The following is a 27,902-nucleotide window of genomic DNA, read 5'->3' as shown; positions in this document are numbered from 1 at the left end:
ATTATACAGTGGTACCTTGACATACGATCGCTTCGACACAAGATCTTTTCAACATCCAACATAAAATTTGACTCGCCATTTGTTTCTACATCCGACTACATGCTCAAAATACGACGATTTATGACAGCGCCGCAGTTTCCTTGTTTTGCCGGAGGACGGACGCACAGTGGATTTTCTTGAGAGAGAAATCAACACTGGTTCCAAGAATGTTACTGCAGGTGGTGAAAAAAGGAAAAAGTGACGCTTACCGTTGAAATGAAGATGGAAGTGATAGGAAAATATGAGCATGGTGTGTGCATCCATAAACTGGCTCGACAATAGGGCCGTAGAATGTCAATCTCGACGGTCCTCCTCCGACCTCCATTCGCCAGTCTTTTTAAGTTAAGGTGACAATTATTATTGTGGTAACATCGCCAAAAAAAATCGCCAGCTTCGTCAGGTTTCTAATCATTTATTCCATCAACTTGTGCAACACAACACGCTTATTGTCTGCTGCAGTTGACGCCTGCAACAAAACAGAAGAGAAAGTAAAATAGAACTGCACTCTCTAGCTCACCATCACATCAGCCACGCGGTGCGTTTAGGTACAGCAAAAAACATCTGCCACATTAGAGCCCGATTCGTTACATTATTACAGGAATTATTGTTATAATATTATTCGGATTTTTATTTATAATTTACTTGTTTTGCTACTGTATGTGTAATTGCCATTTGTAATCGTACCAGCAGTATTTATTAAGGATTTTGTGTAGGTTTTCGGGCTGTGGATGGAATTAATGGAATTATAATGTATTCTCATGGGAAAATCCTGCTCGACACACAACCATTTCGACTTAAAACAAGGTCCTGGAACTAATTAACTTCGTATGTAGAGGTACCACTGTACTTTGAAGAAGAAGATAACCTTGTACATAACCACATTAAGCCAAAGAAATAAACATTAAAAAAAAAAAATTGAATTCTGTCAAAACTGAAAAATGAAAAATACCTTTTTTCCTATTATGAAACTAAAAGGATCATACCTCCGGTTTTCCGTGGTCGATCGATGCCAAATAAAAACTGGGAGAGAGGTTAAAATCCGCACTTTTGAGTCATGTTGATGGTAGCTCTCTATGTGAAATTTTTATTTTTATGGTGCTTTAAAGACACCATGTGATTGAACAGGCCGGCGTGATCATAGAAAGGTAAGCTGGAGTCTGATTGGTATAATGGAATCATGTGATTATTGTTGCGACGTCTCATTGGTAAAAATGGTAGCGCCACTGTTGGCATCGCTGGCAAAAAAGTAAAATCTAATATGTAATGGCTAATGTATCCCAAAGTAGTGGAGTAAGAGTAGCGTTTCTTCTTCACAAATCTACTCAAGTAAAAGTAAAGTATGGCTTAGTAAAACTGCCCTTAGAAGTACATTTTCTCAAAAAGTTACTCAAGTAAATGTAATGGAGTAAATGTAACGCGTTATTACCCACCTCTAATAGATCTTTAGTAATGTATACAAAAATAATTTAGCTGTAGACAGCAGCTCTACGTTCCTTTGCTTGTATCCCCCCCTGGCGGACAAAATTTTTTAATTAACAATGATTATATTGTGATTTACAGATGTATTTTATGGTTCACTGCATCATTTAGCAATCACAAAAGGATTTGAATAAAAAAAAAAAAAAAGAGCATTATTGCAGTTCTAAACCACCTTATTCTTTTGGCTTCATGAAATATTTATTTAATCTTGTATTGTTGTGGTTGTCTTTCTGAACAGATTTAGATGACATATTAGGACCAGAAAACAGCACAGTCGGAATTCTGGTTAGTTCAGCTGTGGAAGTTAATTTAGGAGGAAAACTTCTCAAACCTGCAGGTTTTTGAAATCTTAATCTCATTATACACAACAATTGTCTGTTTTTTTTTGTTGCTCATTTGTTTCTCTCCTTTGATTATTGTTTTTTCCTGGCATGTTTTGGCCGTCAGTTGTGGGAGTAAAGCTGGACCTAGAAGCTTGGGTGGACAAGTTCAAGATCCTGGCCAGCAACGTGTCGGACAGCCGGCAAGGCTCACACAAGGTACAGTACCAACATTTGATACTCTGCCATTATCTTCTGATTTTCTCATCAAAATTTTGTCTAACAGTGCGGCCCAACTAGGAGCTGTGAGATGGACTGTGAAGTCAACACCGATGTAAGAACTTTATGTCTCACAGAACCTTCACTATTATCTATTATCTACTATTATCTTAATAATAGCTCATCACCATAGAGTGACATTAAAGTCTAAACAATGTGTTATCTATAGGATCTGCTCTGCTACCTCATTGATGACGGTGGCTTCCTGGTTATGTCCAATCAAAGAGACCACTGGAAAAAGGTCAGCAACAGCTATGAAAGTATCAATTATTTTGAAGTGTAATGGACTTATTAGGATTGGCTGCTCACAGTGCTCTTTGCTGACATGCTGTAGCAGCGAGCGAGCGAGTCTGCCACTTTGCCGAAACCACAGCATTTTTAAACAAGAGCGGTATTTAAAGTAAATCTGATACCGACGCTTTTAATGCGATACACCCATCACTAGCATGCAAGCTTCCTCAATTAGTAGATGAGCATCCCTTCCTAAATACATGTTTTTAAAATTGTAGCTCAAGACATTTGTGTTAATCTGTGAGAACTCATTACGCACTTGCAAATTTGTATTGAAATGATACTGTATATGTGATCATTAAAAAAAAAAAAAAAAAGGTATGAAGCCGATTTTCAAGTTTCCTCATAAGTCGGTGTCAATGGTCATATTCAAGCCATGCATTTTGTTACAGTGACTTCATATCATATGTAATATCAGTGGCAGGCCGTACACAGCGGACTGATTTTATATATGGCGGAAAACACTCAGCTAACTTGAAGTTCCGCTCTGAGACCCCCAATTTGGCCAACTTTCAAAATGGTCTGATATGCATGTGTGATACATCATTGGAAAGCTTAAAATCTCAATTTTCTGGGCGAACTTACTTTGTTTCGATCCAAAAACTCAATGTAGCATGTATCACTGAATGTCAAGACACAGCTGTGAATGGCCACAGCTGGATTTTTGGGGGATTTTATAGGGGAAACATGGTAATATAACAACGGTCGTGATGCAGAAATCACAGACATCAAGGAGTAGTCAAGATTTTCTTTTTCATATACTGTATTTACCCTTTTAAACGTTTTTTTCTCTCTCAATTTTTCTTTGTTTGGATCGATTATTTATCATCTGAAATATCGGCGAAAATGCAACAGTAACAAATATATACAACTAAGCGATAGTTATGAGGTAGATATCCGTGACTTTTTTACAGACACCATTTTTTTCATTGTGACTTAATTAGTTTAAAAGAGTGAAACATTTTTTAAAGTGATTTTTTTTTTCTTAAACGAAATATTAGACATCAATTAATGATTCTAAGCTAAAAACGACAGACATTTTGAATAATTGATATAATTAATTACCTTCGTTTTATTGCTGGGTTGAAACAAATGCGGTTGCGCGACATCTGTGAACTGGGGTTTTCAGGGTAAAACGGACAAATTAAAAATAGTTTGGAGGCTTAATGTGCCATGAATCTGCTATGGCAGCATATAGACATATAGTTCTATCAAACACAACTGTTGTTTTGGCTTAAAATACAGCAGTGTCTTTTAAAGAGGAGTGCAAGAGCAGAAACTGCTTTTTCAGCCTTGTCTGTGTTTTCCGCCATATATTTATTTGAATTGTATTCATTTTTCATGCAAAGTGGCTTTTTCCAGGCCTTTGAAAGCATTACTCTGTTTACACAGAGAGCTCCACAAGCTAACAAACTGTATATTAATTCATCTTCTGCCATGCTTATCATCATGAGGGTCGCGGGTTGTTGGATCCTATTCTATGGGCAGGAGCCTGAACAGATTGCCAGCCAATTGCAGGTCAAGTAGAGGCAAACAACCTTTCACTTTCACAATTACACCTGTGGAGAATTTTAGTGTTCAATCAGCCTACCCTGCATGTTTTTGGGATGTACGAGGAAGCTAGAATACCAGGAGAAAACCCACGTGTAACGGGTACACCCACAGTGTATCCGTTGTAGCACATGGAAACCTCCCCGCCGATTCCTTCATGTAAGGACGCTAACGGCTGCGCCGTTGGCTCGAGCTTATTGGCGCGGTGGTTACCGAACTTGCCTGCTGGCTAGAATCGTCGCGGCGCGCTGGTTCGCGTCCCAGCCTAGTCAGAGGTGGGAGCGGAATGCGGGGCGGCACAGAACAGACTCAGGTTACACACGCAGGCAATAGGAGACCTTGCAAACTCCACACAGGAAGACCTACGCCTGAGATTAAACCCTTGATCTATATCTGTGCTGCAAATTTAAAAAATATTTACACATTTGTGCCTTTGATGGTAGAGCTACAGAGGCTGGCCATATCAAAGCTACAAACCTGTCAATCATCGTTAACTTTAAGTACTGAACGCTAGCTGCACTGGTGACCAACAAAAACAGTTCAGCGCAGTATGAGCATGAAGGAGAAAAATATTAATATTGTTTTTTTTTAAATTAAAAACCTGATACTTTTCACCCGATCCTCTGAAAAATGGCGCGATCGGCCCGATTTCCGATCACGTTTTCGAATCGGGACATCCCTAGTCTAAGCCAGCAAAGAAAGTAAAATTTATGTTCAGAATTAAAGTTGCTGTCTTAATTTAACTGTGCTGCGTTATTTATATGTTTGTCATAATGCTGGTCCTTGGTGAGCCTCATACCTGTCAAGTTGTACGGTTTCGGCGTAATTCGTACAAGTGAACGCTGATTTTTAAGTGTGTACGCCGTACGTTCAAAATCTGTACGTTTTCGGTGCATTACGTTTTTTTTCTCCGTTCGGATTTTGTCACCGTTTCGGCAACGAAACTGTGCGTTACTATGCATTACTACGTTGGTTGAATGACGCAAGAAAAGTCAGAGACAGTAAGAGGTGAAGAGTGTTTGTTGTGACGCTGTAGCAAACGCGATGCTAGGCTAGGTGGCTCCAATATTCCCTGACTGTAGCCGACAGCCTCCAATCTACGCCTAGATATCACATGCATATAGAACTACATGCGAAATAACAGACTCGGCGGCATTAGTAAACAGCCGCCATTTTAAAGCAGTAGACTTCTCAGAAAGGCTCTGTTGTAGTGAACCTTCCTAGCAAACCTAAGTAACTTTTTATCTAAAATAATCCTAAATCGGCAAACTCTTGACTTGAATCTATCTTTAAATGATGAAACAGTTTTAAAACTTTCACATGTCGAAAGTAGACAGAAGGGAACTAATACAAAAATGGGAGCAATTTTAACAACTTTAACAGTTGATTCACAACATTAAATGACTTCCAAACATAGCAAAGGTTACTATGTTTTTGTTGTTTTAAAAAAAAAAAAAAAAAAAACAAACAAAAAAACATGAAAGGTAACACCAGTTACCTTGCCTAGTAACTAATTACTCTTAGTTACATTCAGGTAACTGAGTTACTAACTCAATTACTTTTTGGTAATTTGTAACTGTAATTAACTGTACTTTTGAAAAGTAAGATTAACAACACTGGCCACAAAGATGAAGTCTGCAGAATGAAAAGTGACGAAAGCGGAGATCTTATTTTGCCAATTTGTTGCCGAACACAGTTTGCCCGCAACTTTTGCTGATCACTTCTCAGAATTAGCAAAAGAAAGGTTCCCTGACTCAAAGATTGCATCGGTATGTTAATTTTATCAATTGACCTTTTTCATTTATAATTGGACACACTAACGAACTTCAAGTCAAACTGAATTGCGAGCTGAAGTGCCATGAAGCCAGCAAGACATGATAGAAATTGCCAGAAGTGCTACATACAATTACAGTATAATAAAAGTCACTGTTAAATTTTAGTAATCATGATGTAGCTAAAGATACTGATTGTTCATTGATTGCACCAGGTTATATGTTACAATATTACCAATAAATTCATATTATTTAAAAAAATTAATTTTATTTTTGTTTCATATTTCACGCTATATACAACGTTGTAAGATTAGTCACCAATTTGTAAGAGCATACGTCACTATTTGTAACATTGCCAACGGCCTTGGGTTGACAGGTATGGAGCCTGCTTTAGGTGCTATTTATTGTGAAAAAGCACAGCTGTGTATTTGAAGCTCCTAGCTGGTTTCTGACAGTGCAGTATCACTATATGGTCAAAGGATGGCAGCAAACGTTCATAAAACATCAATGAGATGTTGAAAGGGGAATATCATCTTGTTGCGCAACAAAATGCAATCCATTCTTTCATTACGCATTTGCCACCTATTCACATTTCATTTAATGAGACTGTGTACTATTGCATGATGCCAGTAAGTTAATAAAGAAATCAAGTAAATGGTGAAAATAATACCTCCCACTTTCACACATTATAACTTTAAATGTTATTTCACATTAAAAGGCCAGAAGAGTCTGTCGTCCCCATTAGGGCCTCAGGCAATACATTTTAAAAATTGGATGATGAAAAGCAAAAATTGTCAACTGAATCAGCCGTCTTCGAGGGCCACCTCGATATTACCTTGCTTATACCGTTCCTTCGAATGTTTTATATTCAAGCATTGTAAGTGTTTTTCATACTAACAATTACTAAAACTTACAACTTTTCTGAATTAGAGAATGTAATTTACAGATTGCTGTTTACTCTGATTTATGCCCAAATTTTGTTTACTTTATTCCCATAGGACCCAAATTTAAAGTGCCTGTCACAGCATAAAAATCGTAAATAGCATTATTATGTTAATTAGAATCATATTTAGAGACGATTTGACTATATACAACAATTTGGCAAAGCGTAGATGACAAGAAATTAGTCTTTTCATCTGCCGTTTCCCCGCCTGTCATTATAGCGCTCTAGCGTCCCCAGCTGGAGGATGACGTCGGCAGGGTCATGATTTCATCTGATTTAGAATTCAGCCCATTGGGGGGGAAGATTCAGAACGAGGAAAATGCGACGAAGAGAGCAGCAAAATGTCATTGTTTCTATCTCTCTACTCCCAATATTTTTACAGGATATTCTTTTTATCGAAGTATTTTTCCCCAATTGCTAAATAAATGGCATGGTCATGAAAAATAACAGTCTTGTGCTAAATGAAAAATAAAAGTCTTGTGCTAAATGGAATAAGAAATATTAAAAATGCATTTATCCAGTACGACGGGGCAAAATTACTGCATAATGGTCATAAATGTCAAATTCATGCACCTCCTGAACGTTATTTTATGCCACCGGATTTAGTTCGGCTTTTCTCATTTCCCTGCCCTAGCTTCGAAGAGCATAAACAAAACAGGATGCGTGACAGCTAGCCGACATGCAAACCCGACGTTTCGAAGTCTTATTCTAGCCTTTCGAAAACGAAAAATCACACAAAACTACCCTGGGTTATGTCACACTGTGGCGGGGTTGTCGATTCTCTTCACCGATCGGCCAACCCCCCGGCGTCGAGCAGGAGTGCTTGTTGCCGGGGAAGCAGCTGGACCGCCGAGCTGCTGTTTCAATCTTTTTTGCCTTTCGAAAACGAAAAATAACACAAAACTACCCCAACTCATGTTACACACGGCAGCGAGGGTAACAGCCTTCACCGATCGGCCAGCCTCTGGCGGCGAGCAAGTTTCGGCTTGTCATTCCCCTGCTGCAGGCAGGAGTGCTCGTTGCTGGGGAAGAAGCTGGAAAATGAGGTTGGAGGAGTGCGTACCTACCCTAGCCCAACCGGAGGATAGCGGTCTATTGCCGGGCAATCGAAGAGGGCAGCGGGGGCTGGACGTTTGCACGATATGGAGAACCGCGGACGAGAGCTTGGGACTCCATGGACTGCATCTCATTCAGGAGCATAAAATAACTTCTTGCTGTCATAGGCATTGCAAAGAAAATCAGTATGAGCACTCATGGTAACCACTGTGTGGATTCATTTTTGTTCGTTTCCTTTCTCACAGATAGGTTTATTTTTCGGAGATGTGGACCCATTCTTGATGCATGCCCTCTACAACAACTCCATCTTCAACCGGCGACAGACTTTTCACTTCCAGTCAGCATGCGAGCCAGTCAGCAGCAGCCACACTGGTGCAGCACCTCGTCGCTTTTTTGTGGTAGGAGGAAATATTTTGAGTCTTTTATAGTTTCATTATAAAAAAGATCAAATGAAATGAAGTAGATTTCAGGATAATATTTGAGTTTTATTCCACGGCAAGTACTGTATCTCTAATAGTGCATGAAATTGGTACCCAGGCTTTGTGAACCAATGAATTGCATAACAAGCAAACCAACATCTACACACATATTACACACACTTAGATTGTAAATTAAATATCTCACATACAGACACACAAACACGCTAGATGATATTCGTGCCAGCTCTGCTTGTGTATTTATTCCTGCTGTGTCAGCACAAATAACATAATAAATGTTAGCCCTCTAGTTGGATCATTTCATGAAAAGCATGCGCATAACTTCTTTGTGTCATTGGAAATGTTCAGGAGCCCCATTTAACCCCATAATGCTTTCTGCAGCCGTCTATCGCCGACATCCTCAGCTTGGCTTGGTGGACGTCCACGGTGGCCTGGTGAGATTCTATTTTTATTTCAATTTAATTTATTAAACACATACATACATACATACAGATCATACACACACATATACAAGGAGAGATGTCAGAGTGAAAGGGGCATTCAAATAGTGCTGCACCTGTTGAGCTGGGGCGGAGGGGTGTTAGTGTTTTGACCAAGGGCGCAATGACAGCTCATTGACAGCTCGTTATTGTCTGAGGCGAGACTGGATTTTTGAAGTCCAAGTCCTTAGAGATGAGCCACTGCTGTCCAAATGACTGCACTTCACATCAACTGACACCTCAGCATGCAGCTTGCCCTTTAAAACAATCTCAACTGTGTCAAAACTTCAATGCATGAAGCTCCAAAGGTGCCAGCTGCCACTTCTGTGTGTCTATTTTCAACTCAACATTATACTTTTTAAAAACACTTTTTAACAAGTTGATATGTGCTCTTTTTTCAGGTCTTTGATCCAGCAAGTACTTTACGGACTGGCACACAACAGCTGGCTCAATCAAGGTGTGTGATACAGATCACGACAAATCAACAATTTTCTAAATACAATGGTACCTCTAGATAAAAATTTAATCCGTTCCAGCACCTGGTTTGTTAGTCAAAATGGTCATATGTCTAGCGGGATTTGCCCATGAGAATACATTATAATTCAATTAATTTGTTCACAGCCCAAAAACCTATGCTAAATCTTTATTAAATACTGCTGTTACAATTACAAATAGCAATTGCGCATTGCAAACAGAGAAATTTTAAATACAAATCGGAATAATAATATAATAATAATAATTATTATTATTATGTAACGAATCAGGTTCCAATGTGGCGGTTGTATTTTGCATGCTGTTCCTGAATGCATCGTGTGACTGACGACAGAGTGAGAGAGATGTGGGAGAGTTTTTACTTTCTGTTTTCATGTTGTTGCGAGCGCCGGCTACGGTGGACAGTAGCCATATTGTGTTGCCTAAGTTCTGAAATACTAAATGATTAAAAACCTGACAAAGTTGGCGACTTCCTTGCCGATGTTACAACAATAATATTTGTCACCTAAACTTATATAGACTGGCGACCGGAGGAGGACCGTCGAGATGGTAGACATATTCCGGCCGTATTATCGAGTCAGTTCACTGAAGCGCACACCACGCTCGTATTTTTCAATAATTTGCATCTTAATTTTAATGTTAAGCATCACCTTTTTAGTTTAGTTTAAAATGGCGGACGCTCGGTATGCAAGTGGGGAAAGCGGCACAAAGCCAAAAGAGCGCACCAGAGTGGCCAAAACATGGACTTATTTCAACGAAAAAAAGGGGGGTACAATGTTGTGTACAGTCTCTGTAATGCCAAGCTGGCATACCACGCCAGCATGTCGGCATTGATGAAACACCTAAAGCGCCATCACCCAGTTGTAATTTTGGAAGACGACAGGAGACAACAAGCTGGCAGATCGCAAGGCCATATAACTAACTAACAAAATGTTTTTTATTGAAGTTGCTAAGCCTGTCGCGATATGCAATAACTCCATTTATCACACTGTAAATAAATATGAGGGCGGTAATTTTCACGGCTGCGTTTTATTGTTGTACGCGTTCGTGCATACATTTCTGTGTGCGTGTTGGTTATAAATGAGACTCCAGTTCCTTTCACATATGTTTATTGGTCATCAACACGCTGTAGAATTAAAGTTCAGACTTCCAAAAAAGGAAACACATCTATATTTAACACTGTAAAACGTTAGCATTGCTACTTTAGCTTGATATAAAAACAATGACAGTCTTCTACAAAACGCAAACTTGCAGTTAAAAGGTGACACTTCAAACATGAAAAATTGCTCGTTAACAGCATTTGCAGATTTAATTAAAAAAAAAAAAAAAAAAAAATTCTACTGACAGATTTAGAATGATGGATGCTCCCGCTTGGGAAAAAAAAACAAAAAACAAAAAAAAAAATACAAATAAAATTGAAACACTGGCCTGCTTACTATAGTCCATGACTGCACGAATCTTACTTACGTTATATTATGACATATTATTATATATATACATATACACTCACCGGCCACTTTATTAGGTACACCTGTCCAACTGCTCGTTAACACTTAATTTCTATTCAGCCAATCACATGGCGGCAACTCAGTGCATTTAGGCATGTAGACATGATTTAAGACAATCTCCAGCAGTTCAAACCGAGCATCAGTATGGGGAAGGTGATTTGAGTGACTTTGAACGTGGCATGGTTGTTGGTGCCAGAAGGGCTGGTCTGAGTATTTCAGAAACTGCTGATCTACTGGGATTTTCACACACAACCATCTCTAGGGTTTACAGAGAATGGTCCGAAAAAGAAAAAATATCCAGTGAGCGGCAGTTCTGTGGGCGGAAATGCCTTGTTGATGCCAGAGGTCAGAGGAGAATGGCCAGACTGGTTCGAGCTGATAGAAAGGCAACCGTGACTCAAATAACCACCCGTTACAACCAAGGTAGGCAGAAGAGCATCTCTGAACGCACAGTACGTCACACTTTGAGGCAGCAGGGGCTACAGCAGCAGAAGACCACGCCGGGTGCCACTCCTTTCAGCTAAGAACAGGAAACTAAGGCTACAATTTGCACAAGCTCATCGAAATTGGACAATGGAAGATTGGAAAAACGTTGCCCGGTCTGATGAGTCTCGATTTCTGCTGCGACATTCGGATGGTTGGGTCAAAATTTGGCGTCAACAACATGAAAGCATGGATCCATCCTGTCTTGTATCAATGCTTCAGGCTGGTGGTGGTGGTGTAATGGTGTGGGGAATATATTCTTGGCACTCTTTGGGCCCCTTGGTACCAATTGAGCATCGTTGGAATGCCACAGCCTACTTGAGTATTGTTGCTGACCATGTCTATCCCTTTATGACCACAATGTACCCAACTTCTGATGGCTACTTTTAGCAGGATCATTCGCCATGTCATAAAGCTGGAATCATCTCAGACTGGTTTCTTGAACATGACAATGAGTTCACTGTACTCGAATGGCCTCCACAGTCACCAGATCTCAATCCAATAGAGCATCTTTGGGATGTGGTGGAATGGGAGATTCGCATCATGGATGTGCAGCCGACAAATCTGTACCAACTGTGTGATGCCATCATGTCAGTATGGACCAAACTCTCTGATGAATGCTTCCAGCACCTTGTTGAATCTATGCCACGAAGAATTGAGGCAGTTCTGAAGGCAAAAGGGGGTCCAACCCGTTACTAGCATGGTGTACCTAATAAAGTGGCCGGTGAATGTACATATACAGTGCCTTGCAAAAGTATTCGGCCCCCTTGGACCTTGCAACCTTTCGCCACATTTCAGGCTTCAAACATAAAGATATAAAATTTTAATTTTTTGTCAAGAATCAACAACAAGTGGGACACAATCGTGAAGTGGAACAAAATTTATTGGATAATTTAAACTTTTTTAACAAATAAAAAACTGAAAAGTGGCGCGTGCAATATTATTCGGCCCCCTTGCGTTAATACTTTGTAGCGCCACCTTTTGCTCCAATTACAGCTGCAAGTCGCTTGGGGTATGTTTCTATCAGTTTTGCACATCGAGAGACTGACATTCTTGCCCATTCTTCCTTGCAAAATAGCTCGAGCTCAGTGAGGTTGGATGGAGAGTGTTTATGAAAGCAGTCTTCAGCTCTTTCCACAGATTCTCGATTGGATTCAGGTCTGGACTTTGACTTGGCCATTCTAACACCTGGATACGTTTATTTTTTAACCATTCCATTGTAGATTTGGCTTTATGTTTTGGATCATTGTCCTGTTGGAAGATAAATCTCCGTCCCAGTCTCAGGTCTTGTGGAGATACCAACAGGTTTTCTTCCAAAATGTTCCTGTATTTGGCTGCATCCATCTTCCCGTCAATTTTAACCATCTTCCCTGTCCCTGCTGAAGAAAAGCAGGCCCAAACCATGATGCTGCCACCACCATGTTTGACAGTGGGGATGGTGTGTTCAGGGTGATGAGCTGTGTTGCTTTTACGCCAAACATATCGTTTTGCATTGTGGCCAAAAAGTTCAATTTTGGTTTCATCTGACCAGAGCACCTTCTTCCACATGTTTGGTGTGTCTCCCAGGTGGCTTGTGGCAAACTTTAAACGAGACTTTTTATGGATATCTTTGAGAAATGGCTTTCTTCTTGCCACTCTTCCATAAAGGCCAGATTTGTGCAGTGTACGACTGATTGTTGTCCTATGGACAGACTCTCCCACCTCAGCTGTAGATCTCTGCAGTTCATCCAGAGTGATCATGGGCTTCTTGGCTGCATCTCTGATCAGTTTTCTCCTTGTTTGAGAAGAAAGTTTGGAAGGACGGCCGGGTCTTGGTAGATTTGCAGTGGTCTGATGCTCCTTCCATTTCAATATGATGGCTTGCACAGTGCTCCTTGAGATGTTTAAAGTTTGGGAAATCTTTTTGTATCCAAATCCGGCTGCTCTCTGCACTTTAAACAGAACCCTGAGACTATCACAGAGCAGGTGCATTTATATGGAGACTTGATTACACACAGGTGCATTCTATTTATCGTCATCGGTCATTTAGGACAACATTGGATCATTCAGAGATCCTCACTGAACTTCTGGAGTGAGTTTGCTGCACTGAAAGTAAAGGGGCCGAATAATATTGCACGCCCCACTTTTCAGTTTTTTATTTGTTAAAAAAGTTTAAATTATCCAATAAATGTTGTTCCACTTCACGATTGTGTCCCACTTGTTGTTGATTCTTGACAAAAAAATTAAATTTCATATCTTTATGTTTGAAGCCTGAAATGTGGCGAAAGGTTGCAAGATTCAAGGGGGCCGAATACTTTTGCAAGGCACTGTACATAGTATTATATAACATTAATGCTAGATATTTTTAATATTTAGGTATTTGTTTAAGAATTGTTTGGAATCATGTTGGAAAGGCGAAGTCAGTGTTCTGAATCTGTTTACATTCCATTCTTTTGCACTAGTTAATGCTATCAGCATTTTGACCTAATTGTTTATTTGTAATTTATTATTGTTATTAACGTGTTTATTTGTACTACAATAAAGGATTTAAGTGTTTCAAAATGTTTTTGTGAAATACAGTTTTGCTCAATTGTTTTGGTACGTTTCTGAGATCAGAATTGAAATTCTCAAAACTACTTGTTCAATCCTCACAACATGTCGCAGAAATAGCAGAACAACATGGATTACCTGCAAAAGCCAGTTTTCTCTGCAAAATACTTTGTCTTTCACCCAAAATTAAATTTCTGTGTCAATGAACATGTCAGTGCTGTCAGAATGATAAGTCCTTGTTTCATTGTGTACAGACAAGACAGTCAAATTGCTTAGTCATGCTCTCAATTGAACAGTTACTCTGTTGGAAGGCTCTAATACTGAAAATCGTGTATGTAAGTTTTGATGAAAATTGCAGGTTACACCTTTGTTTGTGGGAGCTTGATTGCAAGAGACTAGACAAGATTCTGTTTACACTTTTATCGTTTTTACAACCTTTAAAGACCATGTCATTGCAATACAGAAAGCAAAAGACAGCCCTGAGTATCGCATAGAAAAAAAAACATAAAAGCAAAATTAGAAATGTGATCATCAGGCAATCGGCACAACTAAACTTCAAGGGCTGACAGGATTTTTTCCCCCATTCTTTCTACATATCTTGACATTCCTCTCTGTTTGGCCACAAATTGTCATCCACATCACAATGGATGTCCTCTCTTGCTATACAGCGTGGAAAGAGTCTTCATGAATGTCTTATCCAGTCTCTGCAGGCATCTGCTGTGATGTCACAGCATGCTGCATTCATGGCATCTAGGAGAGTCATCTGAGTGTGAGGCTAGCAATCATACACTTGTCATCTCCATGTGGAAAAAAATTCTTCTATGGGATTGAGGAATGGGGAGTATAGTGGTAGGAACTTCATTACCATTCTGTTATGGATTGCAAACGATTCCCTGATAATGTTGGCGTGGTGGAAACTCACATTGTCCCAAATTATTACAAATTTTGCAAGGTTAAAAATTGGTTACGTCAAAAAAGTAATGAAAATCCTCAGAAATAAGCACACACATCTTGAGATATTCTGACAACATGTTCATTCATTTTGCATGTAAATGCTTAAGCAATGAAATAATGACTAGATGTTATGGGTGGTGAGCGTATTCAATAGAGATCCCTGATCATCCATTTTGACCATCATGGCAGATGCAACTGATAAAGTAAGAAAACAGCAGAGAACTGTACAAAATCATTTGCATGGATGCACAAAAACATCTGCAACTTGCTCAAAGGAAGGAGAAACTTCTGTTTTGATGTGCACAGCACTAGTGATGGGATATTGTGAGAATTGAACAAGTAGTTTTGAGAATTGAAAGTCTGATCAGGGAAACATACTAAAGTAATTGAGAAAAACTGTAATAAGCATCAACAAAAATTTAATTGCTAGATTAGTCGACTAATCATTAAAAAAGTCTGCTGACTAATCGGTAGAATAATAGTCGTTTGGGACAGCCCCTAATTGTGACGCTGTCATAAATCGTCGCATTTCGAGCATGTCGTCATTAGTCAAGACAAATGACAAGTCATATTTTACGTCGGCTGGCGAAAAGATTGTATGTTGATCAGATCGTATGTCGGGGTACAGCTATTAGAATCCATGTTAACTCATTTGCTGCCACTGACGGCAATAGATGTTCAACCAATCTCAATAGATAAAATGGATTGGAAATCGTCGTCAGTGGTAGTCACATTATTAAAATTGAAAGGTTTTTGGTGCTGAACCATTGTGACTATGTTACCAATGAGCTCCTGAACTCCCAGTTGCTCCTGATGCTGTGTCATCAGTAGTTGAGTGAAGAGACAGCGCTAAAGCACTCTGAGTACCCTGAAGATGAAAAAGCGCCATGTGCGCAAGCCCACTGACCGTTATTCTGCCATGTGTTTTTTCCATCCAGATGACATCTTCATAGAAGGTTTTGAGATCAAGTCGAGTAGCTGTGTGACCATCCAAAGCCAGTTCTTCTTCACTAACACCACCAACTCGTATAATGTGCTGCAGGACTGTGGCAACTGTTCGCGGTGTGTTTTTTGTTTTTTCTTCTTACCTCACTTTGTGAACTCGACACCTGTTGCATTCAAGTTAATCTCGTTCTCTGACTAACGCTATGTCCCAGGCTGTTTCACGCCAAGCGGATAGAAAACACCAATCTCCTCTTTGTGGTCGCTGAGACTCTTTCCTGCAGTTCCTGTCAGATAGAGAAGCTGAGCCAAATCAGGACAGAGCGTATCCTTTCTCACACATACAGTACAAATACATACAGCAATGTACTTTATGAACATTAATGTTGAATTCCTCAACTAACAACACTCAGTTCAGGAGGAGAATCCTTGTGAGGTACTGAGCAACGCACGATATCGGAGAGGTCCGACAACCTGCCTTGACTTCAGTGCCTTAGTGAGTATCAAGTTAACACCAAAACACATATAGGGGCTGTGTTTAACAATCAGGAACTACGTACTGATATTTTATGTTGAACACTTTTATGAAGAAATTGAACACTTTTATAAGGAAACAGTCGCATCAAAAACCTTCACCTCTTGTGTAGATATGTGACCAAAAATTCAGCGCCGAAAACTTTTGGCTGAAAATAGCTACATTTCATTTTCGGTTAAAAGGCCGAAAGTTTACCACCGAACAGTGTGAAGAACCGTAGTCCTCTTGTAATGTCGTAAACAAAACACGCCGAGGAGCAATACTACTGACTCACAGCCAACATGTCTGCGGGTTTGGAAGTATTTTGAGTTATCAAATACATATATAAATTATTAAATGAAGGAAAATAAATTTGCTTCATTGCAGCTACACGCTCGTTCTGAAGTTGCTTTCCATTGATGTCCCTAGTCACATCGAGTACAGTGCATTTTAGCCTGTGCGTAAATCGTTGGGAGTTTAATCAAGCGAGCAGTATACAAATAAAGTTTTAAATGCATACATGGGCATTTGTTGTGGTTTAGTACCAATGGTCTAGGTTTGCATAGGGACGGAAGGGACATAACACTACCAACTTTTCAGGATGCTCAAATTGTCCCCATCAACTTTTAAGCAACCTTATTTGCATTATATAATGACTTCAGTTGTATAAGTCATTGAGATTGTCTTCCCATATATTGTAAGGGGAGAATTGACCCTACCATTATTAAGTGAATTATTTTCATTTTGTTAAGACTTACTTGTCCAGATTCACCCCTTTTCCCTTACTGAAGGTGCCAGTCCATTTTTTCCTCAAACGCACGTTTGATTGGCTGGTGACTTTATCTCCCCTCACAAACATACACACACACTCACAGCTCCGACACAAATACAACATTTTGACAACATTCCGCCTCCTTCGCTCTCTTTGAAGTGGAGGTTATATTAGGGTTAGGGTTAGGTTATATTTTCGGCCAGCAGCAACAGCCACTGTAAGTAATGTAAAAATGTTGTGAAGGTGGGGAACACAGCACTAATTTGGCTACTTAAAGTCCGACCTGCATCAAAGTTAGCATAACATTAAACTGTGAATTTGCTAACCTGCAAAACTCGAGTAGGAAGCTGCTAGAGAGGCGTGTCCTCCAAATGTATTTTCCACTATTATGGTAAAATTAAACTGTGAGAAATGTAATGAAGCGAGGTTTACCCCCTTTGCCCCAGTTTTTATTTTTATTGTATTCATGTGGTCTTAAGGCAGTCCAAAGGAACTTTCGTTTGTTGGTGAAGTAGGCTGTGCTTGTTAATAAAAGCAGTAGTGTTTTACCTGAAGGAAGGCTTAATTTTTATTTATTTTTGTTCTTCCCTGACTAAGCTTTTTCAGTTATATTTATTTCTTTATTTAGACAGACAATATTGAGTGGTCTTAAGACAAATGTATATTTTTTGCAGTCCTAAATATATTATTAACAAGTTTGTATTCATTGTGTATATTAATATAATTTATGTTCAAATATTGCAATTTAAATTTGCTAATAAAATCCAGACTTTTATTCTGGAAGTTTTCAAAATGTTTCATTAGCAGTTTTTGAGAACAAAAGTTTGAATCGAACGTTGTATCACCTGAACCAATACATATGAAAGTTAGTATAAGTCAGTACATTTAATTTGCATTGATCATTTAGCATATTAATTAATTTGGTTCATATTGGTGAGAAATGTATCCCTGACCCCCGTTCACACAATTTTTTTGTTTGTCTTATTAATGTCCCCAGCAAAAAGTGTACAGGCAGGTTATGCTGTTATGCAGTCCCTACCAATGTTGAGACCAAACCTACGCCCTTGTTCAGTAAAATAATTTTATGGCACGGCCACTTCCTCTTTTTTCACATTTTTTTCTGCAACTGCCACACCGCCTCTGCCAGTCATCGTTTAATCCGGCTGGGAGCGACTTCGCTCAGCTTCATCGCCACTAGGACTCGGCCCACTGGCCTTGCTCTTCATCGATTCCACATGTTTTAAAAGAAAACAGGGAATCTTAGTTTAAGGAGTAGGATAGACTGTAATAGAGTAGCTTTGTAAAGAGCTTTACTAGTTTCGGTGAGAAGGGAAGTTTTTGTTGTTGTTGTGAACTACAGTTCCATACAAAGTACATTGAAATCTCACTTATCTTAGCAACTGGATGTGTGGGACCCATTTTTCGAGTGTCCCAAACCTCCAAGAAAGCGCATTTGTCAAGGGTTCATCGGCTGGCACCTCTGCTATAGGACGCATTCAGAGTTTGACACAAAATTATCACTGCCGCCGGGAACACACTCCCAATGGGCAGAGGTGGGTGGAAAAATTTTACTCAAGTAAGAGTAGCGTTATTTCAAAATAATAATACTCAAATAAAAGTAGTGATCCAAAAATTGAACTCAAGTAAAAAAGTATCCAGTGAAAAGAATACTCAAGTAATGAGTATCATTTAAGTAACTGCTTATTTTTGTTTCATTTCATTATAAACAATCGTATTTTTTTTCTCTCAGCACAAACTTATCCGTATGAACTGTTGTTATAATGATACTGTACAATAACCCATTATATAATCACATTAAGCCAAAGAAAAAAACAAAAAAATCATTAAAAAGAGAAAAAAATGACAGAATTGAAGCATTATTCGTCCTAAGAGCATGAGTGCCCTGCCCTCTAGTGGAGGAAATAGTTCCGAGTTTGAATAGTGAATACTGTAGTTCCTTCATAGTTACAATTATGAAATTAAAAGGATCATATTGCCGGTTCTCCGTGGTCAATCGGTGCCAGGTAAAAACTGTCTGAGAGTTTTAAATCCACACTTTTGCTTCATGTTGAGGGCAGCACTCTATGTCAAATACTTCATTTTCGGTGCTTTAAAGACACTAAATGAACAGGCTTGCGTGATCATAGAACGGCAAGCTTGCGTCTGATTGGTGTAATGGAGTCATGTGATTATTGTTGCGACGTGTCATTGGTGAAATTAGTAGCGCTACTCTTGGCAATAGCATCGCTAGCAAAAAAAAAAAAAAAAAAAAAAAATCTAATATGTAGAATAAAGAGGAAAAATGTAACGACTCTTGTGTAGCCCAAAGTAGTGGAAGACTAGCGGTTTTTCTACACAAATCTACTCAAGTAAAAAGTATGGCTTAGTAAAACTACTCTTAGAAGTACATTTTTCTCATAAAGTTACTCAAGTAAATGTAATGGAGTACATGTAACGCATTACTACCCACCTCTGCCAATTGGTTTCAGAATCTGCACCTTTCAAACGAAATTTCTCGAGCCTCGGGGTCGTAGAACATTTTGGAAGGTATTTATATAGTTGTGAGAAGGAACCATATTTTATTTCCGCCTTACCGTTAATAAAAAAAAAATAAAATGATAATTTAACAAAATGAAATAAAAAATGAATTGTATACATGTGTATTGTATGGCCTTTTGGTTTTTCGGCCAAGTGTTTCCAATATTCGTTTTCAGCAAAGAATTTTGCTTCCGGTACATCCCTAGTTTTTACCTAAGGTTGTGCTTGAATTTAAAACTGGTCGTAAACCATCTGCCGCTAGCTTCAATGTTACAAATCATGATTGAGTGCATATTTGTTCATTACAGGAAAATACTTCCGAGTGTGGACGAGCACACTTTGTACAGTCCTCCATGGGGGTCCTACTCGCCCTTCAGCTCATTCTGCCTTTCTTTCACCACTGACACATGCCGCTATTCACGTCCGTGTCGACTGATGGTCAGGTACCCAAAGCAAGTGTGACTCCTCTTCTGGATCAGCCTTTGGTTGTGTTTGGGGTTTTTGGGACGGTTTTTGGCAGTCAGTTGAAATGTTCCTTTAACAGGGCAACGAACAAGCACACTTGGGGCCAAAAAATGATGTGTTGTGTAATTTTTTTTCATCGTTTTCTCTTTGGATTATTATAGCAAAAATTATGAATAATGAAAATGTTCTGGTGGAAGAAATATTCTGCTTGAATGAAAAAAATTGTATTACCACAAAACAAGACTTTTTAGCTAAATTCTTTACAACAGCACACATATATATGTCACACTAAAGTTCCTTGGCCAACCAGAAGTACAAATGGTATCACTGGTGACATGATAACCTGTTTACAACCTCTCTGTGATACTTTAAAAAGAACAAAACAAGTATTTAAAAATATATTTAGCTATTCCATGGGACCACACATATCAGTGACCAAATATTTGTTAAATATCAGAGACGATCTTGAAGTGCTTCCAGTCACAAAACCAATTGAGCACGAGATGTGGAAAAAGTCAAGCCTATGAATAGTGAGTATAATGATCATATATATGGATAAAACATAATCGGCAAGAAGTGATAATACGGTATTAAGTGCAATAATGCTGTGTTGATTTGTGAGTGTTCGTTAACTATCCAGTTGAATCTGATTGCAGTGTTTGGTGGATTTCGTAAACCTGTACCCAACTGAATTTAGAACAAAGCGACAGCAATTAGTTATTTGTTTACCAATATTTTTCTTAATAATGGTAAATGCTATTCATGGTGATTTAAGTTATGTTTGCTTCTTGTATGGGGAATGTCGCTTCTGAGCAGCCTTTAGTGTTCCCGATATGTCATAACTATGTGATGACTTTTCATTTTTTAAAATGACTCTTCACCGTGATAGCAATATATGACAAGGGAAAAAAATTCTTGTGTGGGCCACACTTTACAATTAAAACAAATTTAAGTGGTCCGAAGACTCTACATGTTGCATTGATTAACTTCGGAACTCAGAGTTTAACCTTGTGTAGAGTGAATGTAATTCGTGTCAATTCCGACATCTGGAGCTGAGCTCAAAACTTAAAGGGTACCACGGATAGAAAGTCACGTAATTCTTAAAAGATGAATGTTAGTACGAGTTATAATAATTTGATAATAAAACCCCTCTTAATGTTTTTGTTTTAATAGAATTTGTAAAATTATTTTAACTAGTAGGTCGCCATTGTTGTTGACATAGCAGGGTAGTGACGTCACATGGGTACGCTGCCGGACTTCCACAGTGTCACTCTTTAACTACATAAACATGTCATTGGTTCTGCCCTTCCCAATTTGAACCCGAGTGGAACATTAATGAGAAGGACAGCAAAAGCAAAGTGAACAGGACAGATGGGTTGAGACAAGTAGCGTTCACGTGTCAAGTTCGCTAGTGACAGCACTCTCCTGCTCTAGTGACAAGAGCAGGAGAGTGTTTGATGTCAAAAACTGTTTGCAGATCTTCACGGTAAACTATTGTGTGATCCAACTTATTCCAATATTATTTTGGAGATAGCAAGCATCCAGAGCTGTCGTGTGCTTTCCATATTATTAGGGTATACAGTGAAACACAACAGTTTGATTATTTTTGCCGATAGCCTGTGCATCACAGCACACGAAAACATTGATGCAGTTTGCCTCTACCAAGACATCTAAGTAGGGGCTCCATCACCGAGAGAATGCTGCCTTACCTTATTTTTGATACGTAAAAGCAGATGTCCAGATTGTTGATCATCCTGCCGGTGTTCTCAGATTTATCAGACTTATCAGATGTTGCTCCCGAAGCTTGCTAAGCGACACGGAAAACGAATAAATGTATTAAACTTAGTTGGATTGCTGGCTATTCGTATCATTTTTTGCCCAACAGATTATAATGACGCCTTATTTTGCACATTGAGATCTAAGAGGCAGAGAAAGGCGAGTGGACACAGGCGTTCAGATTCGTAGCTCAGACCGCACCGTTTATTGGCATAAGCTTCGGCAACTTCACAGCAAACATAAGTATCATATACTGAAAATACAACAAAAATAATATTCATATACTGTAGATCATAGCTCTCAAAAATAATGTTCACAAAAAGAAAAGTACTTCAATCTGTATGAATGAGGCCCTATCCTCACACAGATAAACAACAATGCAAAGAGAACTGGCATTCATAAATTCACAATCAAAATAGATATGCAAAATACACATAAAACTTACTCAGACTTTGGTCAAACTCTATTTAAACATTTTAGCAACTCGTTTATCTCAACAAATACACTGAATGGCAATATTTAGTCACAGTATACAAACTCGGAGTGGGAACCTTTTGGTACCTCACGATACGATACGATTTGCGATACAAAGCTCATGATAACGATGATCTGACGATATGGCGATACAACGATTATCGATACATTGGTCAGGAAATCATTCTAGAATATTCTAAGAACAACTAATAAACAGAAAAGCAAGCTTCTGCTGTGAATTGGAATGAGTAGATGTCCAATCCAGTTGAACTGGGAGGGTGGCAGCGCATTCATTTGCTACCATTCCTATGTAATCCCTAGGTAATTTTGGGCTATTTAAGGTTGTTACCTGTTGATTTTCAGTTACTTCCTGTTGATTTTTGGGTATTTTACGGGTCACTTCCTGTTTATTTTGAGTTACAGAACATTAAGTGACCTAGGAATCACCCAAAATGAATAGGCAGTGACTCAAACTCAACAGGAAATGACCTATAAATGCCCTGAAAATCAGATAGAATGACTGTGAATGCTCTGGTTTCGAATGAACGAACGTTCCCAGTGTAAATGGATTCGGCGTCGTGCACCGTCAATGCAGCCTTAGAGTTAACTGAGACACTATTATGGTGGAAGATTTTGGTTGCAACTTGTTGGTTCCTTTTTATTTTTTTTTTTAGACATTGACACCTTTTTAAAATGATATCTCGATTCTTGGCAGGAGCATATCGATAACCTTATGTGATACAAAGTATCACGATATATCACCATTTCGATATTTTGTCACACCCAGGCAGGAAACTATGGCGTCAGTCGAGGGACAAAACGCACGCATTGGCATGATCTCCAATTGACACCTTGTGGTGTACTTAAATCAGTGCCTCACATAGTTGAAGAGTGACACTGTGAAGGATGGTCAGCGTGACCATGTGACGTCAGCGCCCTGCGACGTCAACAGCAATGGTGAGCTACTAGTTAATTTTTTGGTTTCAAATTTTCCTAATTTTATCAAAACGAAAACATTAAGAGGGGTTTTAATATCAAATTATTATAATTCATACTAATATTTATCTTTTAAAAACTACATGTCTCTCTATCCATGGTTCCCTTTAATAAAATACTGCAAATGTGTCCCCATATTTCTTGACCGGCCCCTCTCTTTACATCCACTTTTGTTGTGATCGTGAGAACAAAACAATGTTATGGTGCGTTACTGTTCTGTCACTTTTTTTTTTTCTGTCCGCCTGATTTTTCAGCCCGCAGTGCCTTGTGGCACTCTCTTTGGATGTTCCATTGACGTTCATCCTGCATCCCGCAGGCCATGCGAAGGACTTGTGAAGTTTGATGTGGATACACGACACATGATTGCTCTTCAAGATCAAATGAGACTTCTCATTAAAGAGAACAGCACAGCTAAAGAAGCATGTGGCCACCTCAAGGAAAAATGTTTATTGAGATTTGGCCCCCTTCTTCAGTCTATGTTGGGCCAAGAATCAAAGCACACACTCTGGCCAACACACTTTCTCCAGATCCTCGTCTTTCCTGCCACGAATGACTGAAATAAGTGAATGTTTAGGATGTTTATGTACGCGCCGTGCATCTTTGCAGTCCCCCAGCATGGTCGGGAATGGTTTGCCAGAAACATTGCTTTATAAAAATTAAAAAATGCTTTTAACCCATGGCTTTGAATTTAGTTCCTGAAACAACACTGCTGTATATTAAGCAAAAGTGTTGATAAGCCACAAAGTATTAAGGTCAGTGTTGTGGTTTTGTTTTTAATGACCTGTATTTATTTGCATGATGTTTTGGAACACTTGGAGCAAGTTTTGTGTATATAGTTGGATAGATATGAAACATTCCTCTTGAGTATATCTCATGGAAATGAATGAGGAACAAAGTTTGACTTCAGTGAAGCCTTTAACAGATTTATGTATTTATTAATTTATGCTGTATGTTTTAAGCACAAAAGGTGCAGGTGGTAAACAAACTGCCTAACAACATCAATATTTAGGAGACAAGTGACAAGTAACAGAAAAACCTTGAAAAAAAGGCAGGGTCATCATGTGATGATCTTCTAAATGCATTTGCCAATCAAGTTGATGTATTTGCTTTGTATCTAATTTGCAATGTGTATTTCTTTTATCTTCGTATTTATTTGTACATTTTTTTAAGTGTGAAAGATATTGAACGTGTTTGACACTTACACGGGCAGAATAATTAATTTAAAAAAAAGATAAATATGACAATACTCTATTGAAAGTTTATGCCTATGAATGAATGTTTGAATATTTTTACACTTAACTTTGCTCTTCATTTGGCTTACCATTGTTGTCGACTGTTCCACTCTTTGTGCCAGCCTCGCATCCTGCCACCTCATTTTTGTATGCAAAGCAGTCTGCAGAATAAAACAAGCTTAACTTTGTAAACATTTTGTCAGTCACATTGCAGATGGATATTTCAATGTTTATATCTTTGGTGATTAAATGCTCTTGATATTTTTCATTTTTCAGCTCTGGGTCATTTTTGCTTCAACCAGTGACTACTAAGTTTTTATACACTTCTTAATAAATACATATATTTTATATGGACATGTTATGTGGACATTTCAAGCTTCAGAACATACAACTATACAAATGATATCCTGAAAATTGTGTAACTCAAGTCTAAATATGTACTGTATTTTCAAGACTAAAAGTCACACTTTTGCCATCATTCGGCAGGACCTGCGACATTATACTCAGGTATAGACAAGTTTCCTGAGCGAAATATGAGCGGCGCCATCTTGGAAAATGTCTGCTCCGAACTTCCGGTTTAGAAAAAACATCATTAGTTGCGGTTGAAGTAAGCCACGTGTTGACAAAGTTTAAACTGCAAAATCAAACCAGAGGAACCCACAGAATCTCCAAAAATTGATTCAGCACGACGTAGATGACACTTCGAGACGCTCTGTGCTGTGCTTTAACTCCTGGAAGCACCTATACAGTATATGTAGTTTGAAATGGAATGTTTTGAAGAGCGTCCAGCTTCAAAGCGCCAGTGTGGATTTACCTCGCCATATGCCTTAAATTGAAACCAGCTGCAGACAAGAAGTTAAGGATGTGATTTAAACCTACGGATATACCTAAAACAGTGGTTCTTTCCCTTGCTGGTGCTACCAAACCCCACCAGTTTCATATGCGCATTTACCTACTTTTGTGTTTAATAAAATGTTTTTGTTTTTTTTGTTTTTTTCAAATTCAAGACATGTAGTTTTTCTACTGGTGCACAAAATGAACCGTGCAGAACAAAACCAACATAGTGCATGAACTCACAACAAATTACATACCTGCTTTGTGATCAGGTATGCAACTTCATTTTATGTTGTGAGGATCGGTTTGTTAATGGGTACAAATCAAAGAGCAGGCAGAGTGACCTTATCTTCAAACTTGGCTCTGTTCACCTTGAATTCAGCAAATGTTGTGTTCTTATATTCCCAATCTCCATGCAGATTCTCGAGGTGTTCCTTTAGTTTTGCCGGTGCGAGGCAAGAGTTGCTCAACTTGGCATTGCACATCATCCAGCTAGGATGCTGACTCCCATCCCGTTCCGTGATACATGAGAATCCATATTGTATCTATTTGTCCGACCACTTTCTTTTTGCTCGACATAGTTATTATGGATTAAAATATGAAGAAAGTAATTACACGACGTACTACGATAACTGTCAGACATTGTATCACTCCTGAGTGCACTAAATTCTTCGCAGCACTGATTGGCCAAGCAGTGTCACGTGATCATCTGCAGCCAGTGATGGACAAGCAGGGCATACCATCGTGTATAGACATGATGAGTTAAGTGTGTCTTGACCTAAGCGGGAGAGGCTCCACCTCCTGGTTCAATCGAACCCAGGTTAAGAACCACCGACCTAAAAGATTGTATAGCCGCTGTCGCACTGTAGGGACTATCCGCAGTTCTTAGAACGTTTTACGGGACAATGACATAATTTTGCGTGTTCGCACATGTAGGAACTAGGGACCAGGAACTCAAGTTCCGAGAACCATTTGAGTTCCTACTCTGAGGTAGGGACTTACAGTGGGGCTGTATGAACTTGATTACATGGGTATTTGGTGATTCGCTGAAATCAGCAGCAACGCCCCTCCCATACGCACGCGTTTCGAGAAGCCACCATATATTGAAAAAATACCCTGTACTGAATCTGTGTGCTCTTCCAGTCTCGTCGTTATACGCTGGATTTGCCCGCCGCTGGAAACTATTCCCTTCAAACATGCAAGAAGTGCCGCTGTGTCCTCAACGGTCTTCATTTCGTTGTTTTCCGTTCAGCTTAGTTTTCGCAGTTTTATTTTGCCAGGAGTGGGTGGAGCGAGTAAACATTGCAGACTACAATGTCACAGCAGTTTGCATCAGGCACAGTACCCATGTGCGAATACGACTGTCTGGCGAAGGATAGTTCTTATGACTACTGGAGAGGCCTGATAGTTAAAGGAACTAAGTACTCAGGTTCCTACAGTCCAAAAGTGGATTATGATTGTTCTAATCACTGCGTTGATCATTCGTGGACAAAATTATAACAACCTTTCAGTCAGTGTTGACGTGAGGTTTAGATTGATACGCCAGCCACTTGAATGACCAAAATCAGGTTTAATTACAAATGATATTACATTTTTTATTAAAGATATTGATCGCAATAAAACATTTGGACAACATGATTCCATTTCTTGTTTTATTTAAAACGATTGGTGCATGTGCAAAACGGGTCAATAAATAAAAATTGATAAAATTATTAGAAAAATATTAACAAAGGTGGAGCAGAAGTTGAGCCTTCCCTCATCAAAGTAGAACACACGTGGTCTCGATATATGTCCACTGACGTACAGTAAGTGTTATTGTAAGGCACATCAATTTGTCTTCCCTTGCCTTACCGCGTTATCCAACTGTAAACAAACTAGCAAAAAATGTGTAACACTTGCATTTACATAATTGTGCCATACTACACATACTGATTAGTACCAGGCCAGCAGCAGATGTGTAGTGCATGTGTAGCAGCCATAGCAGTACAGTAGTTGTAGTAAATAATATTAAACATCATCATAATTACAATCATCACCGTTGTTACGTGCCAAAGACGGCTCGCGAAGGGCGTGACATAAAACAAGCCACACAAATGTACGAGTGGACACAAATTTATTTACACAACAATCAAACTCGCAATGAATATATACAGAATGCCGACGAATCGTGACTTCAGGGTAAGCCCAGGCCAAAACAACAAACAAAAGGAACTACACTTAAACCCCACCCGCTAACTAAACCCTGATCATGTAAAAGGAACAAAGAAAAGGCAGCTTCTAGCCTAACTTCCTTCTCTATACAAAACAGGAGAAAACGGGTTGAACAGAAATGGCGACTTACCCTTATTTGCGTCAGTGCTCTTATTTACAGTGGTGAACAAAAACGGTCCAATAACGAACAAACACAAAAGACCTCACCGAAAAAGCGGGAGTGTATCAGACTAGCGATCAAATGCAAACGAGCGTGACTGGCGAGCAAATAACTGGCAAGGAGGACCGCGGCAGAATGCTGTCAAATGCGACCTCCTAGAGCAGGGGTGGGCAAACCGGTCCTCGAGGGCCGCAGTGGGTCCTGGTCTTTGTTCCAACTGATTCAGCACACACAGTATAACCAATGAGGTTTCAGTGGAAACAACGAGCACCTGACTGCAATCAACTGATTGCACTTGTAAGAAACCAGATTGGTGAAAGGCTGTCCTCATGATGGGTATGAACAAAAACCCGCACCCACTGCGGCCCTTTGTGGA

At 39.1% G+C, this 27,902-nt stretch overlaps 1 protein-coding gene across 5 annotated transcripts in view; it reads left to right on the top strand.

Annotated features, from left to right (window-relative positions):
• The window catches only part of LOC130921642 (voltage-dependent calcium channel subunit alpha-2/delta-2), an 84,162-nt gene extending 59,573 nt beyond the window's left edge, over positions 1 to 24,589 (top strand). The window contains exons 28-39 of one of the 5 annotated variants that reach the window (XR_009064384.1): positions 1,757 to 1,855; positions 1,966 to 2,057; positions 2,125 to 2,172; positions 2,287 to 2,358; positions 7,976 to 8,128; positions 8,549 to 8,601; positions 9,048 to 9,103; positions 15,551 to 15,674; positions 15,770 to 15,879; positions 15,968 to 16,050; positions 19,687 to 23,050; positions 23,344 to 24,589. Coding sequence is in view for 4 of the 5 variants with exons in the window: in XM_057845762.1 (XP_057701745.1) it covers positions 1,757 to 1,855; positions 1,966 to 2,057; positions 2,125 to 2,172; positions 2,287 to 2,358; positions 7,976 to 8,128; positions 8,549 to 8,601; positions 9,048 to 9,103; positions 15,551 to 15,674; positions 15,770 to 15,879; positions 15,968 to 16,050; positions 19,687 to 19,782 (986 nt within the window). In the remaining variant the exon portion in view is untranslated. Of the gene's footprint in view, positions 1 to 1,756; positions 1,856 to 1,965; positions 2,058 to 2,124; positions 2,173 to 2,286; positions 2,359 to 7,680; positions 8,129 to 8,548; positions 8,602 to 9,047; positions 9,104 to 15,550; positions 15,675 to 15,769; positions 15,880 to 15,967; positions 16,051 to 19,686; positions 23,051 to 23,343 lie in introns of those variants that run through there. The other 4 variants (XM_057845762.1, XM_057845760.1, XM_057845761.1 and 1 more) reach the window with 4 other exon arrangements.
• Positions 24,590 to 27,902: the final 3,313 nt, after the last annotated feature.

This window comes from Corythoichthys intestinalis, chromosome 9, assembly GCF_030265065.1.
Source record: "Corythoichthys intestinalis isolate RoL2023-P3 chromosome 9, ASM3026506v1, whole genome shotgun sequence".
In the NCBI taxonomy this organism is placed as follows: domain Eukaryota; kingdom Metazoa; phylum Chordata; class Actinopteri; order Syngnathiformes; family Syngnathidae; genus Corythoichthys; species Corythoichthys intestinalis.
This window is presented reverse-complemented; position numbering and strand designations above follow the sequence as displayed.